The sequence below is a fragment of the Athene noctua genome, chromosome 4 (assembly GCF_965140245.1).
Source record: "Athene noctua chromosome 4, bAthNoc1.hap1.1, whole genome shotgun sequence".
Lineage (NCBI taxonomy): Eukaryota > Metazoa > Chordata > Aves > Strigiformes > Strigidae > Athene > Athene noctua.
In genome coordinates, this window is record NC_134040.1 from 50,669,660 (window position 1) to 50,685,388 (window position 15,729).

At 42.7% G+C, this 15,729-nt stretch overlaps 1 protein-coding gene across 2 annotated transcripts in view; it reads right to left on the reverse strand.

Annotated features, from left to right (window-relative positions):
* ADAMTS3 (ADAM metallopeptidase with thrombospondin type 1 motif 3) overlaps positions 1–15,729 on the reverse strand; it is a 128,277-nt gene that overhangs the window by 19,212 nt on the left and 93,336 nt on the right. For both annotated transcript variants that reach the window (XM_074905337.1, XM_074905336.1), the window contains exons 6-12: positions 7,350–7,433; positions 6,020–6,176; positions 4,735–4,840; positions 3,631–3,774; positions 1,987–2,119; positions 1,413–1,526; positions 193–338 (exon numbers count right to left, since the gene is read on the reverse strand). In XM_074905337.1, the coding sequence (XP_074761438.1) occupies positions 193–338; positions 1,413–1,526; positions 1,987–2,119; positions 3,631–3,774; positions 4,735–4,840; positions 6,020–6,176; positions 7,350–7,433 (884 nt within the window). The remainder of the gene's footprint in view (positions 1–192; positions 339–1,412; positions 1,527–1,986; positions 2,120–3,630; positions 3,775–4,734; positions 4,841–6,019; positions 6,177–7,349; positions 7,434–15,729) is intronic.

The following is a 15,729-nucleotide window of genomic DNA, read 5'->3' on the forward strand; positions in this document are numbered from 1 at the left end:
CCACAGTCTTTCCTCTGGAAATTCCTGGATTCTCCAAAAATGATCCTGGCTCCCTACAGAAAGCCATTATTTCAAGGGGCTCAAACAGAATGTATATTTTGGCAGATTCTATCCAAGACATAAATGCCATTTAAACTGACACCTGTAACAATTCCCAGTTGACTGGAACTACCATCTAGCTAGAAGACCTACATTGGATTGTTGCACTGGCGTGTCCGAAAGCGAACTCCAGTTCCACAGGTTCGTGAGCAGGAGCCGAATTTGGTCCAGGGTCCCCAGTTGCCATCCTGCTTCAGCTGGTTAGCATTCTTCCACATGCAGTGACCTTTATAGCACCACTGAGAGAAATCGGGCAAGGAAAACAAATGAGAACAGAAACAAAACCCAATCCAAATGTATAATTGCAGTAAAATTAAAAGTACGCAGAGGTGAGCTCATGGGCTGTGAAGGGACATCTCAGAGAACTTTCCTGGGTGCAAAGGGGGTGAGGGTCTATGTACTCCAGGCCCAATTGTACCTGATCTCCCTCCCTCAAGGCAGTCTTCTCCATGAACGAGCAGGCGGCCCTGCCAAACCTGAACCTGAACCCTTCCATGGGCAGAACATATGAAGCTCAACACGTTCCACCCTCCCCTTCACTTAATTTAAATAGTATTTCTTTCATCTGCATCTTAGTTGCTACCACCTTTTTGAAGGAATTTTAATGTTCTGAATATCAGCAGAATAAAGTTTTCGCTGGGGATTTTTTTTTTTTTTTTTTTTTTTTCCTCTTACTGGCGAAATATCGCAAATAGGCTGGAACAGGGGGCTAGTTGCTGGGCAGGATGTTGTTTTGCTGATGGCCAGGGCATACTCAGATGGTGTAAGAGGCTCTCCTGTATCTCAAAATACATAGAATTTGCTAAACAAACATTTATTTGAGTATACTTTTATAATTAACAATGAATTAGCAGCAGGACACCCACTAATGGGGATATTAAAAGGGAAAAATAAAGAGCTAATCCTAAGACTACGCATTTAGCCACAGGATGTCTGGACCACAAGCACTAAGCAGCTGTTCTACAGTAACGGCATTATCTGTTACCATGGATTTCTAAAGACGCTTTATGCACACTTTGCAGATGAGACAAGAATCCAAAAAAACATAACAAAAAGGCCACAGAAGAGGCTGAGGATGGGTTACAGCTCAACTGGGGTTTCTATATACAAAATTTACTTCGTGCTACAGCAAACCCTGTACAGTTCACAGAGTATCACAGTGGGAAAGCACAGCTCCCTCTTTTCCCTTCCTCTAGCTCCACCCAGGGGATGCCGGGCAATTCCCTGGTTTCCTCTCTGCCCTTCAGCCCAAATGAATGCAATTGTTGGTTGTTTTTTTTTCAGTACAAACATAGCAAAAACACAATACTCACTTTTCCTGGGGCACATTCTGTCCCATCAAGTGGAGGCCCTTTCTTAGTCTTACAGAAATACGGGTTATCTGGATGGCTACACCACAACTGCTTGCATGGGTCAAAGGTTCGGAACTGAAATGCAGAACATTTATGAGTTGAAATTTATTAATACTTTTCAGATAAGGATTCAACCCACCCAGTCAATTCATCTCACACACAGAGCTACCAGTAAGTAGTGTCTTCAGAAAGAAAGGGCCAGTGCTTATTCCCTGCATTCTCTAGCCCTGAGCTGGTGAGAAGAGGAAAGGAGGAGACACCCAGAAGTGGGAGGAAAAGCACATTTTTCTCCCTTCTTCCTTGGGATCACTACCACAAGTCTGTGTCATGTGGACCACGCTGCCATCCACTTGACCATCAAACCAAATGACCCAGGTGACTGTGTTTCACCTGTAAATCTTTCTCACTCCTCTTTACAGATCTGTTTAACTGTTCTTCAATTATGAGAAGAGGTGTATATTGTAGCTCTTTAATAAGACCAGACATCAACTTGCTGAATGAACATTTGTCTTCACAATGACTGTTTTGGACATACCGCTGTGCACATTTTATAGCCAACGCCAAAATCAAAGCGGCACTGTTCGTCCATGGAATAATTGATGCCTGGCAGTTCAGGAAGCTTGGGCCAATCATGTTCGAAAGGGTCATCAAGAAGACAGTCATAAGAGCTGTGGACAGATACACAGAAAAAAAAAAAAAAAAGAGAAGATGCAGTAATTTTTGGTTTTGATCAAGATCAAAGTACTTATTCTTAGTAAGGCAATACTCCTTTTCGCCAACCTGTTTTATGTTCTGTTTATATAGTTGTTGCTCTCCAAAGCACAGACAGTCTCTTCTGTAGGAATATTGCCCAGTGCAATATGACTGAGCATTGGGTGGGAAGATCCTACAGCAAAATCCCTGCGTTTGCTGGAGACTGTGTGGAGGCATCTCCAGCCCTTCCCTGCTCTGGCCTAGTGAAATTTGCACTTTACTTTCCTGTCACCAGAGGTAGAAAACAAACACTCCTGCACTCTCAGTGCCAAAGGGCAACATCTCAATGTGCTTTCACCTGGTCTTAATACAAGGCCTAACACAAAGCCCACTGTAGTCACACGGGGCCTGTCTGCTGACTTTATGGCATTTCAAAACAGGATAGTAGTCTGAGAACAGATCTTCTGACCTGATATCCACTGTATTGACAGGGATGAAGCCCTGCCTATGCAAAGGGCAAGAATATGGCTTCCTTTTTTCTCATTTCTATTTAACTCTGATGTCTTAAAACAGAGATACTGGTAAGCTGTTCCTCCTGCACTGGGATATTTCACTTTAAGCTCTATGGTCTCAATCAATTACTATTTTATGCTTTATGTTACAAATAGGGTTCCTTCTGTAAGACATGTGGGTCAACTCATGAAGTTTTCACTCAGTTTTGACTGGCAAAACCAGCTATTTGCAATGGAGGAGGAAGCCTGGGTAAGAACTGGATGAAGAGGTACATACATGGAGGGAGACTAGAACCAGCAGAGTAGAGATCTGTTCTCCTTTTCTCCCTAATTCATACATGTACATGCATGCCACCTTCTCCTTCCACAACTTTTGCTAGTCCCTCTTCTGAGTTTAGGGCTTCATCCTGCCAGTTTCACAGCATAAATCCTAGTAAAATCAAAAACCTAGGGAAAACACCAGCAACCTGCCATAAAGCCTGCCAGAGAGGCTCCTGCTACCATCCCCCAGAGGAGGCAATGTGGCTCTAAGTACAGCTCTTAGTAAGGAAGTGTTGGTCCTGGTTTATAGCTTTTCTAATATAGATCTGAAGGGAAAAAAAGAAGAGAGGATGGAGAAAAAGATGATCAGAAAACTGCTCCATCAGAGGTGGCCAGACATGGGGACTGTACTGATGCATGAAGCATCCCTCTGGAAGCCTCTGAAAGCTGAGTCCCTTTGGGAAGCAGATGGCAGGCCACTCCAGAGGACCCCACTCCTCAGTACCGCTGTATTTACAAAAAGGGCTTCCACAGTTTTTGGCTTACACAGTCAAGGGGTCTCATTTACAACACTTGTGCCTGCTCCTTCAACGCCTCTCCTCTCCTCTTTGCTGCCTAGCAGACGGCAGCACACTGGCCCCACACCCAGGAACTACAAAGATTTCTCTTTTGTTTAGTAAAACAACTGCCACCGAATGCTGACAGGCCCTTACTGTATGTATCTTTTGAGTTCTTGGCCGCTGCATCTGGACCAGTGGTAACGATGAAAGGCAGCCTGCACCAAGGGAGCCATAACACTCCCCATCGCTGTCTCGTCCCCACATCTGTTCCCTTGCCCATCGTGCTCCATCCCCAGCCTGTAACAGAGAATTGGTATCAGAGCCCAGGCAGTTTCTGCTCTTCAACTGGTAAAAAAAACTGTAAAGAAAACAGCTTCTCATGCACATGTAAGCATGCAAAGTGAAATTGTTCTTTGCATTCTACAGATACCACCTGCACTTCAAACTGATCTTCTTTGATGACAAACCATAAGGGCTCTCTGGATACTCTTTCATCTATATTTTTTTTATTTATTTGTAATACCTGGAATGAACTAACTAGATGATGATGACTTCTTAAGCTTCAGATAAAGGAAAACAACAATTCTGCCCATTAGGGAGCAGTTCATTCAGACACTGATTGCTCATGTCTGTATACTCATTTACCAAAAGCACCTACTTAAACACAGAGCTAGTTATCATGTTGTATCTCAAAAGAGTCAACATGGTAGCACGTTACATCTCAAAGCATGCACCTCGTACAGCTTAAAATGCAAGTGTCCCTGTCATCTCCAGTGGGGCATCTCTCAGTGAGCTGAACAAGTGGCCTGCACTACTTAAGGAAGACAAAAATCAGATCCTCAGTGCTTGACATAATTAATCCAGACAGCTAACAGAGATTTCTGCTTAATCAGTTACTCCCAACCTAATATTTTAGCACTCTTGAAGAGGTGCCCAATCTAACAATTCTGCACTTTCAGTCAATGAGAAGACAGAAATTAAGGATGCTTTACAAATCACTGCAGTCCACTGCCTGGGCCTTCCAGGTTTCTTACTGACCTCTTCCTTACCCTAGAGGAAACAAGTTTCCTGTCTCTCTTCCCCTTCCTTTCTTCCCCCATCTATCTCTTCATTGGTTAAACCACTGATGCATTCCAGGGGGATGGAAATAAAATTAGGATTGCTTTCATATAGCCATTAAAATTAAACCACTTGAAGCAAGGAGGAGATGCAGCACCCTATTTTTGTTGGCAATTTAATTATAAAAGTTAGACTTACACGTGACCAGTTTCATGAGCAACGACAAAAGCTGATGAAAACCCATCCTCGTGGTTGAGAGTACAGCTTCGGACCGGGTGACACATGCCAGTAACAGGAGCATATCCTAGGGAGAGAAGTCATGTCTGATTCTTTTGCTCATTACATTTATTTTAAAAAAGACCCCCCAATAAATTTACCACTTGCAAAGACCCTAGAATTATTTTCTTCTGGTTGTAAATTTTTTCTCTGCCTGCGATTGCTGTCAAACAGAGTAAATGGTTCTGACGTGCTGGGATCAATTTCACAAATATCTGTGTTACTTCAGGCACTTACACTTTTATCACCAAAAACGCATAAGATTCCTGTTCAGTTAGAACGTAGAACTATGGGTTGGAATTTCTTGCATGTGTTCATATTAGTACCTTCATCTACATACAGCCTGGTGTATACTGAATGCCTTTTCCTCAGTAAAAGCTAAAATCTTTCTGAAGACAGGGAAGTCTACTTAACATCCCAACCTAACCAGTTTCACTCCAGGCATGCCAGCCCAGAGTTGAAGAAGAACTTAGATCCTTATCTCCCTCTGAAAGATGAAGGCAGCATGGAGGTACTGAACACAAATCTCTAAGACATCTCCAGCTAGACAGCCAAAACATAGTCTCACACAGACTCTTCTTTATCTGCACTAGCATAAATAACACTTTGTAAATTTACTGCCCATTATCATTACTTCTTTAAGTCATAAAGATTAATGCAGGTATCAAAGTAGGTGGTATGCTACCTATAAAAAGAAAACTACAGTGAACAATGCAGTAAAATAAAAATTGAATGCAAAGTGCATTGAGCGTTCCTAGTGATCCCTGCACACACAAACACCTGGTGTTTGAAGAAAGTAAATAGCTATTTATTTACACCTGCAATGTAAGAAACTTAATCTGCTACAGTTAGATATAAATGGCAAGGACTACTTGCTTTTTAAAAAGCATGTAAAAGTAACGGGAGGAACTACTTTCTCTCCACAACAGTCATGCGTATGTGCTCAGGCTGTCCACGTGAGCCTTTGCTAAAGTCAGAATAAGGAACCAAAAATGATGATGAGTATACATGCCTTCCCCAACAGGACCAGATTTCAATATATCTTTAAAACTGAACACTTCCTTAAGTATTTGCTGAATAAAGGCCTATGTTGCTTACGGTCTCAGGGTCACATAACAATGCAATTTTCAAATTTTCCTCTTTTCTGGTGGGTGCTAGCCAAGAAACACCAAGTCCGGATAGCTTTGCTCCAGGTCAGCTGCATTACCTTGCATACCAGCAGGCCCAAAATCTTGCCTGGTTAAGAAGATGGCATGATCGTGGTGCTCAGAGTGATTGGGGTCCGACTTCTGCTGCTGATACGCCCAGCGGCACACGTTCTCCAAGCTTCTCGAGGGATTCCCCCTTTCAATCAAGCTAATGGACTGAAAGAGCAACATATTAGACCCAGAAGCTCCTAAAGGTAGGAAATTCAGACAAGTTCTGATTTTCTTGGGGCATCAACCAGATCCCCGTTTCTCTCTTCCTAATAGCCTATCACTCTAAGTCATGATGGTCTTCTTTCCTATGAGAAAAGAAAACGTGTATGTTAATAGTGACCACGCATGTGTGATAGTACATCTTTAGGGGATTTTTTGAAGACAGTTTAATGAGTCTTCACATCATCTATGAAAATAACTGCCTGTCACATGTAAAAGGAACACAGAACGATGTTAGGATTGAATAAGGACATTTTTATTTCTTTTGCTGTAACTTGCTTACATTCTGGAATGCCAGGCGACAACATGATTCAGTTGAGATGAATGAGCATGTAGTGACAAACACAGCCTGTGCGGAGGAAGTGAATAATATAAACATATGAGACAATGCCTCAACTGGTGCAAAACACTGCAGTGTCAGTGAATGTGTACTGATGAACACAGCTTATACATTTGGTTCTGTGAGGCTTTTTGCTACAGCGTATGCCTACAACCTCAGTAAATTTAGTTACAAGACAAACATCAAACTGGTCTTTTGACTTGCCCAAATTCAATGCCTGTGTTAAACTGAACAGATATGATCTTTATCAAACCTAAACAGCATTACTGCTTTCCTCTCATCCTGAACAGTTTAACAAGCATTTGTTTCAAAACTCTCTGAGTGTATTTTACCAGCAAAATCAATGTACTGTTACAAGTACTGCCCAGGGTACAAAGTGGAGGAGTGTGCTGTGTCCCAGTAACAGGGTTGTATACAAAACAAGAAAATGAGATAGTTGCACTAGCAGACTGTTTGGAGGGTGTGTGTGCCAGCAAGCTGTGTTGGTCAACCAAGATGACTGCTTCTACTAAATTGATTTAATTGCTGAAGGACTCACAAGGGCAGTAATTCAGTCTGCAAGCCTGAGCAGGCAGAGACAGTCCTGCACCTGTGTCACAAAAGGGACACTTGTGGTCAGCCTCAGCAATGAGGGCACAAGCACATTTAGCACATGCTAAAAAAAAAGGAGTTCTCTGGAACTAGCTCTTCAGCAGACTTCTGTTTTCACAGCCCTTCATGTGATTAACTATAATTACAAAGAAGACGAAGGCAGGGAACTGGTTCAGAGGCTTGCTTACCTTCGCATAGCCCAACATGATCATTCGGACCAGCACAACATTTATGTGAACACCGAGAGATTCATCGTGGTAAATTTCATTCACCTGAGAAAAAAAAAGGAAAAATTAAGAAGGGGACTTCAAGGCCACGTATATGTTATTTCAATTGCTTATATTACTACAGTCTACTCAGAAAAGGATTCAAGCCTAAATCGTTTCCATGGAGGGAGAAACGTAGACTACACCTCGCATCACCACATACCCCCTCACGCAGAACTTTCTGAAGCGCACATCAGGACTCCTCTCAAGTTTAACAGCCTTTGGATCAAGGCCAATAAAAATGGGGACTGGGGAAAAAAATTACTTCAAGTTCAAACCCTGCAAATACTTATCTGAATGCTTAATTTCACTCATTTGATAAACATAACGAGGCTGTTCCTGAAAGCAAGGTTATAGCAGTGTGTTCAAGTTCACTGAAGGATTTAAAGGAGATAGAGTTTGCTTTAACAACTGATAGACCCATCACTATCCATCCCATATGGCCACCTCTCTATGACATCTGGCCACTCTAACTGTGGATGAATTCCAAATTCTGTTCCTATTTGCTTCATCAACCATTTGCCTCACTTTGATCGGTTTAAACACATGGGATGAGTATTTTAGTGGGTAGAGTGAGTGAGCATATTTTTGTTCATTTTCTAAAAGATACTGCTGCCAGTAGCTCTAACTCAAGGAAATGTATCGTTAACTTTAGCACTGGTTTGTCCTTGGAAAACACTTGGGGATTTGACTTAAAGCCATTTTTACATTCTGCAGCTTTAGGCTGGGAAGGCAGAATATTTAGACAATGACACGAACAATAAGGCTCCATTTCTGCACACATGTAGGCATGTGTTTAGCTTTAAAGATGTGAATAGTACTCTTGATTCTAAATCAATCTTAAAATTAATGGGCAAAATGTTTCCAAATCTCAGAACTGCTTTGGAAATTTTCATCTGAAAGTTCTAAACTTGACAGCGTTGCCAGAGACATAAATGCTGTAGTATACTTTACAGGGTAATGGTATATCCAAATATACTTGATTCTTACAAGTCAATGCATTCTGTTAAAAAAATCCACCAGCTGCATGGAAGCATGTATGTGATCTGGAAAGACTTACTACATTGAAAACAACTGCTGGCCTGAGAAAACACCCATCGTAAGACAACCCCCTGAGACCTCGAAAATCTAGTCCTCAAGGACTGCAGAAAACATACAGGAAAGAACAAACTTCAAAGTCCAGAGGGAGTCCTCATAAAACAGTCCATGGCTCTGCACCAAATTAGGTCTGCAGAGGTCTCCTATGAGATCTCTACATATCATTTCAAGGCAGAACTTTGATACGAGTGTTTTTAGCCCCATTTCCAAAGGAAATAAAGATTAGATAACCACTCCCTCTGTTAGATCTAATGCCCCAATAAATGTTGGCCCTGTTAACCGCTTTCCAGCAATGCTTGCAAAATAAAGACCTCAAAGAAATTAAGTATCCAGAAGTTTTGTGAAAAGAAGCAGGTGATTAGAAATAACAGCCTTATTACTGCTCACAAAGAAGGAAACGCTGCATTTCCTTTATCACACACGTACAGCAGCTCAGGGAACGCTCCCAGCACAAGGGATGCTTAAGTCCCATTAGGGAGCTCAGACACAAGACAGAAATCCAGAGATAAAACTGCAGCTCCACTGCTCACTGAACAACTGAAATATTTCATGTTGGTTTTTGTTTTGAAATTTTTTTTTTTTTTAGAAGCAACTAATACTGCTGCCCTACTTTTTAGAGATAAATTAGAATTATGTGGTCACTTTTGTACTAAAGAGAGTATTTGTGGAATTGAAATTAAAAAAGAAGAATTATGCAGATGGGTCAAAAATTTTCTTCTTGAAGACCCTCCTTGTGTCTGGGAAGGTGAGAAATGTTCTGCCACCAAAGTATAAATTAGGGGACTAAAACAGCTGCAGATCATCAATGAAGTTACTCATCTCCCTAAAAACAAAATAAATATTATATTATGGGTAATTGGTGAAAAATAAATACCACTGTTCAGAGGCTGGTATATTTGAGCAGGATTTAGAGGTATTTTTTTATAGTCAGGCTAAACAGAACTTTCCCCTTCCCTGCAGGGAAAAAGGTCATTCTGAGTTGTCCAGACTGTGGGACCTGGCACAATGATTTTAGCCCATGGTTTTTAAAAACGCAATCCCTTTGAGGACCAGCTGAGAACAGACAGTCAGCAGGACAGTTTTACAAGGAATGAGCACATAACTCAGACTGCCTGTCTTCTGAAGCAATTATTCCAAAGTTCAATTATTCATCTTGTATTTCCTCCCCATGAATGCAATAGCATTGCTCCCTCAAAGGTTTGTGTCAGAAAAAAATGTTCACAGTTTCCCTTGTGATATGAAACAACAAGCTTCCCAGGAGTGCCTTTCCTAGAAACAAAAAAGGATCCTGGAATTGACCTAAAGATTCAAGTCTTCTTCAAGATTTCTCCTCGACACAATTTTTTACACCATTGTCTGTGGATTGCTTTGGAGGGCTCCACTACAGGATTCCCACAAGGAGCAAGTTTGTATATACTATTGTGACTGAAACATAGGAAAATTTTGGAAACCTGTAACCTCACCAGAAGGACACAAATCTAAAAAAAAAGTGCTGAAAACACCAGTGCAGACTGCAGCACTTTCAGACTGCTGTAGCTGCATTTACACTGTAATTATAATGGCAAAAGGAATTATGTTCCAAGATACTAGTACAAAACACATAAATAAGTCACACCCCAGGAAGCTTGATTTGTCTGATCTGAACCTGTGAAACATATCACAGATGGCCAACTGGCCATGCAGCCCCTATCACAGTATTCAAGAGTAAAAAGGGGTTACACTGAATTCAACAGTGATGTTGACATGGACTGTGATGACAACTGTGAGACTCCACAGACAAAGTGGGGAAGTATCTGCTTACTGAATGGATAAAAAATTGTTCAGACAAAATAAATGAACCTGGCAAATAAACTGTCAGACTGCAGTGAGGAGTACTGGAAAGGGGAGATAACTGCTAAACAGGGGACTTCTGTGGGACTTCCACGGCGCTTCTGTGGAAACACACTCGTGCTTACACACCATGAATGTCACGGGTGAACCCACATTCCCACACTAATATACTCATAAGACAACAGTGAGAAATCAAAGGCATCCTATAGCCAGACCTCCTCCTCAAATGTATAGTGGCTGGATCCTCACCTGGCACAGAAATTGCTGCCTCTGAAACCACAGTCAGCTGTACATCCCCACGGACCGGTCCCATGAGCATCTCTTGCAGTATGAGCCCTCAGTAGCTGGCCTTTCAGATTCAGGACAGACAGTGAGCTGCAGCTGCATGGCTGGTTTTGCACAAGTACTGTGCAATCCTCTGGCAGGGTGGCCCACCAGTGCCCGCTGACCCTACCTCTGTGGTGCCCAGGTAGGGGCTGCAGGCTAAGCCAAGGCAATCGGCAGCCCTGCCAAGAGCTGAGGTCCCAAATGACCTAGCAGGGGGTAAACCATTTGCCCAGCAAAGCCTCACCCACGACCACAGTCTCTCCAGACCAGCTCTCAGATCTACCACCATAAGTGGTCCCTTCTGGCCTTCAGCTGCAGGAAGACTAGGAGGGATGGCTGCTGCTGTGTCGAAGCTCCAGAAGCCATGAGAAACCTGGACTCTGCCCTTGTTCCTGGTTTTACTACTGGCTGACCAAGACTGCATTTGCTTTTCTGTTCTGTGTTTCAGATCCTGACTATAGTGACCTCCTTTGATGTTTTTTGATGAAAAGCTCTACACAAGAACAGTATTACTTGACTACCAGCTCTTCATTTCCTTCTCTTAGAAACTATGGCATCTCTGATCACTTTTTGAAATTACCAAGATATGTCAACAGAAATTATTTAATAGTAATTGAACTGACTGGGGAAGGTTACAGAAGTTTCTTTGCTGTCATTTCCCTGCCTCCGCTCACTCAAAGCAAGTTCCTCTCAGTTTACACCAAATACTTCATTTGACTCTCCTTGGGTTTTGGAGGCCATATAGCCTCAGACCTTCTGTTTCTGCCTTGATGAAACTACTTACATTTCTGTGTCCGAGTTGCACGGGGAAAAGTGCAGATTCTTAATTAGTATTCTACAGTGAAGGAATGTTGAGTAATTCAGAATTTAATGATTAATGCCATCAGCTGCTTTACTGTTCACATCACTGGGAATGAAACAGCTTTGAAGAAAATTGTCAACTACTGGTCAACTGACCATACGTGGGTATAAATCATCAGAATAAATGGCAAGGAGTGAGTTGTGCTCTTCTGGTGACACCTTCATATGCTGTTAGTCTTTACTACAGGCTGACAGCAATATGAGATTAAAATTAACATAAACTCATACATGGGAGAAGTGAGTGTGTGATGACTGTATGCTATAGAGACAGCTCCCTAACTAGTAATCTTGACAGACAACAAGGTAAGCTATAAGCCTGACAAAATCAAATATCAAATGTCAGGGCTGTGAAGAAAGGATGGCTTTGAAGGAGAAACAGCTGTCACAGCCTCTGTGACAAAGAGAGAGGGCCTCGGGTATTCTTGAAGCCATGCAATTCAGCTCCACAGTGTAACCCAACAGCTGAATGAGTGGCACGGACAGTGACTCCCAAACTTGTAAGAAAAATTCACCACGTACAGAACAGGCTATTGCCCATTAAAGAACATCCCTCAGTGCTCAACATGAGATGTTGAAAAGTGAGGAAATAAAGAAGAGATTTTCTTCTGACCTGTGTCACTTGAGCATGCCTGCTTGCCACAGAAAGCTGGGCTGGGAGAGAGGACAAGCGAGAGGACACAACATGCATCCTTGTCCAGCTCAACACCCAAGCCACAGACTAGCCAAGCTGGCTGCAAGACTTGAGCTGCCTGCTGCAAGGTCTTCTGTAGGTGTTCAGGCTTCACAACACAGACCAGTCTCCAGGAAAGCCACCAAGTAAAAGCACTGGCAGGAACACTCCTCAACTTGGGCTCTTCTGGCAACCTTGTCATTAGGAGAATTTGTAAAAACTCGATACTCTTCTTCTATATCCATCATCTCTCCCTGCATTTATTTTGCATTATGTTTTCTTCTAATTTCCTGTTTTACCTGCATCTTGTTTAGAAAGTCATATAAAAAAAGACTACCATTGTTAAAATCTTGACAGGAATGACTAGATTGTTACAAAAGCATTCCTCCTAAAAGAGGTAACCATCTTCACTGCAGCTGACCAACAGATTCCCAGGGAAGCGGTGTTTCAGCTTGCACAGGCTCTGTATTGACATCCACTCCCAGAAGATGGAGCCGCTGATGTTTAAGAAAAGATGGAAGAGTTTTGGTACAGTGTATCAGCTCTGCTGTTTACAAAGTTAAATGTTTTTAAAACTAAAAAGACGATATTCTGACATAATCTCTAATGAAGATTTATTGCTGACATTTCATGGGGTATGTGGTTAAAAATAAAATTATTCCCTGCGAGTACTGTATAAGGAATATTTTGTTCCTCACACGAATAATAACTTTTTATCTCAAACTTTCTGGATTCAAAAGTTAACTTGCTTCCATGATTGCCAAAACTATGTTAATTCCTATTTCACATTCTTCAGCAATACAAACTACCCATGCAGCTTAGCACAGCCACAAGTCACTGCTCAGGGGAACCTGGCATTTCTGAAGCACTGCTAACAAGAATATTTAAATGCTGCAGATTACCTACAGATTATGCATGCTGTAGTCAGTCACCAGCATTAACCCTCGCTTCCCCGTAGAACTGTACAAAGAAGAATGAGCACTGATCCAACCCTTCTCCTTTATCTGAGGAAGCAACTATCAGGCAAGTGATTGGGTTAGAGATGCAAAAAAGTCAAGAGATCTCTCAACTCAATAATGTGTTTAGGCCCTGCTCTGCACACTAGGCAGAGGCAGAGTGAATGAAAAAACAACAGCAAGTGATGGAGATGAAGACCTGCAGGTAGTGTATGTGTATGAAGACCATGGCAGAATTTCTACACGTATCTGGCACTGTCTGCTGTTATGTAAGCTAATCGTAAAGGTCTCACTGATTTCAGCATGTGGACAACAAACTAAAATTGTTATTTAGAAAGAAAGTGAGACTGTATTGGGTCTGGCTGAACTGGAATCGGTTTTCCCCTATAGCAGCCCTCACGGTGCTGTGGTTTATGCTGGGAGCTGCAGGGTGTTGATAGCACCCTGGTGTTGTGGCTGCTGCTGAGCAGTGCTTACACAGCACCAAGGCTCTTTCTGATATTTTCCCCAGTGGGACGGGGTGGGCAAGATCTTGGGAGGGGACACAGCCAGGACAGCTGACCCAAACCGACCAAAGGGATATTCCATACCATATGACGTCTGCTCAGTATAAAGCTGGGAGAAAGGAGGAAGGGGGTGGGGTCACCCTTGGTCCTCCGAGGCAACTACTACGCGTATTGGAGCCCTGCTTCCTGAGAAGGCCCGACATCGCCTCTTCATGGGAAGTAGAGAATAAATCTGTTTGCTTTTGCTTCCGCGCGCGGACCTTTGCTTTGCTTATATTAAAACTGCTTTTGTTTCACCCACAAGGGTTAGTTTATCTTCTTTCCCCTCTTTACCCTGTTGAGAAAACAAAGGGAAGGGGGGGGGGGGGGAAGTGATAGAGCGACTTGGTGGATACCTGGCATTTAGCCAGAGTCAAACCATCTCAGTCTATTCTAGCGCCCAACGTGGGGCAAAACAACGGCAGTTTTACATTAAATGTGCTGTAGCTATAGTAGTTATTAAGCAACAAGCTCTTGTGCTGGTCACGGGCTTGTTTATTGCGCTGCTTATCTTTATTTTGTTAAGCTCGGGAACATGCTGCAAGGAATCGGGAACATCATGAGTGGTTTTATTTTGCAGGCTCCCGAGGTACTTAGTCATCCTTATGTTAGTTCATTGATACTCTTCATTAATGCTGTTCGCCTGTTGTGGGTTGTGTGGAGCTCGGTATGCTCTTGGTGTAAGAGAATGCAAATTTTGAGTGAATCGGTGCCAAAATGTGCTCTGAGGCAGCCTGTTCCTGGGTGGCAGGGAGAGTGGAAGGAGTTGGGCAGATTCCTAGGACGGTTATCACCTCCTGTAGCCTGGGATCTCACCCCTGAACAGGCAAGCAACCCCACAAAACTGACACATCACCTGATAGAGGGGTGTCTTGCCTATCCCAACCCATAAAACTGCAATGCTAGAGTGGACAGTGATTAGCAAAAGAGGAATTCTGTCAAAAGCATCTTGCAATTTGAAAGATATAAATACTGCCAAGTTCAAACCTTCTTAGAATCCCTCAGCATATCCTGATGCCCTCTGTGCATATCTTTCTGATCCCAGTTACTTTATTCCAGAGAAGCTTTGTCTTAAGTAAAGGAGTAACAAGTATCAGTTGCCTAATGCAGGAGACCTTTAATTTCAGATCTAACATCCCAGTGATGAAAATATCCAGCTTTTTTTAAGTATCCACTTAAGAAAGTGTACTAGATACCTCTTGCTGAAAGTGATCAGTATCAATGTTCCACTGTTTTGTTTTTTGTTAGCTGAAAAATGAAATTCCTCTAAACTGAATGCAGTGCCTTCAAGATCCTCTCTTTTTGTTAGAGGTTTCGCCTAGGTAGCACAGAGAAGAGGAAAGCCATGTCATGAGAGACAACATAACACAAAAGAAGAGCTAGCTGCAAAGCATCAGATATACTGACAGTGACATACTCCCATCAAACATTAAATGAAGAGTGGTGAAAACTGATTCTCCTTTTAAAAGAAGTGACCTTAACACCAGCATGGCATGCACCATGTCACAGAGACCGGACCCAGCTTCCAACAGACAGGGAGTCACTGAAGAGCTGCCACGGAGCATAACCGGGGTGGGGGAACAAACTGGGGTGTGCGAGGAAAGGGGGGTAGGCTTTTGCAGTCCTCCTCTGCCAGTTTTCGCTCTACTTGCTTTCCTGATGTATTTCTGCAGGTTCTCCAAGGGATGCTCCATGGGGGATTAGGAAAGGTGCTAACTATGGCAAGGTTCAGGAGGCAGAGGCTGCAACTCCTTATGTGCTCCTGGTAAAGACAAATGGACAGGCCAGTGAGCTACCCTAACAACCCCAGAGGAATGACGTTGTCTCCCATGGGTGATTTTAACCCTTCTGGAAGGCAGGCTGTCAATGACTTTGGCAGTTTGTGCTGTGAAGTAATGGTAAAGATTCATCTAAAAGCTAGACACCACACAAGATTTGATTGCTTTGGACTAGATGTACCCGTCTGGGCTTCTGACTTCCAGCACTGACCCTTAACACCTGTTTCAGATGCACTG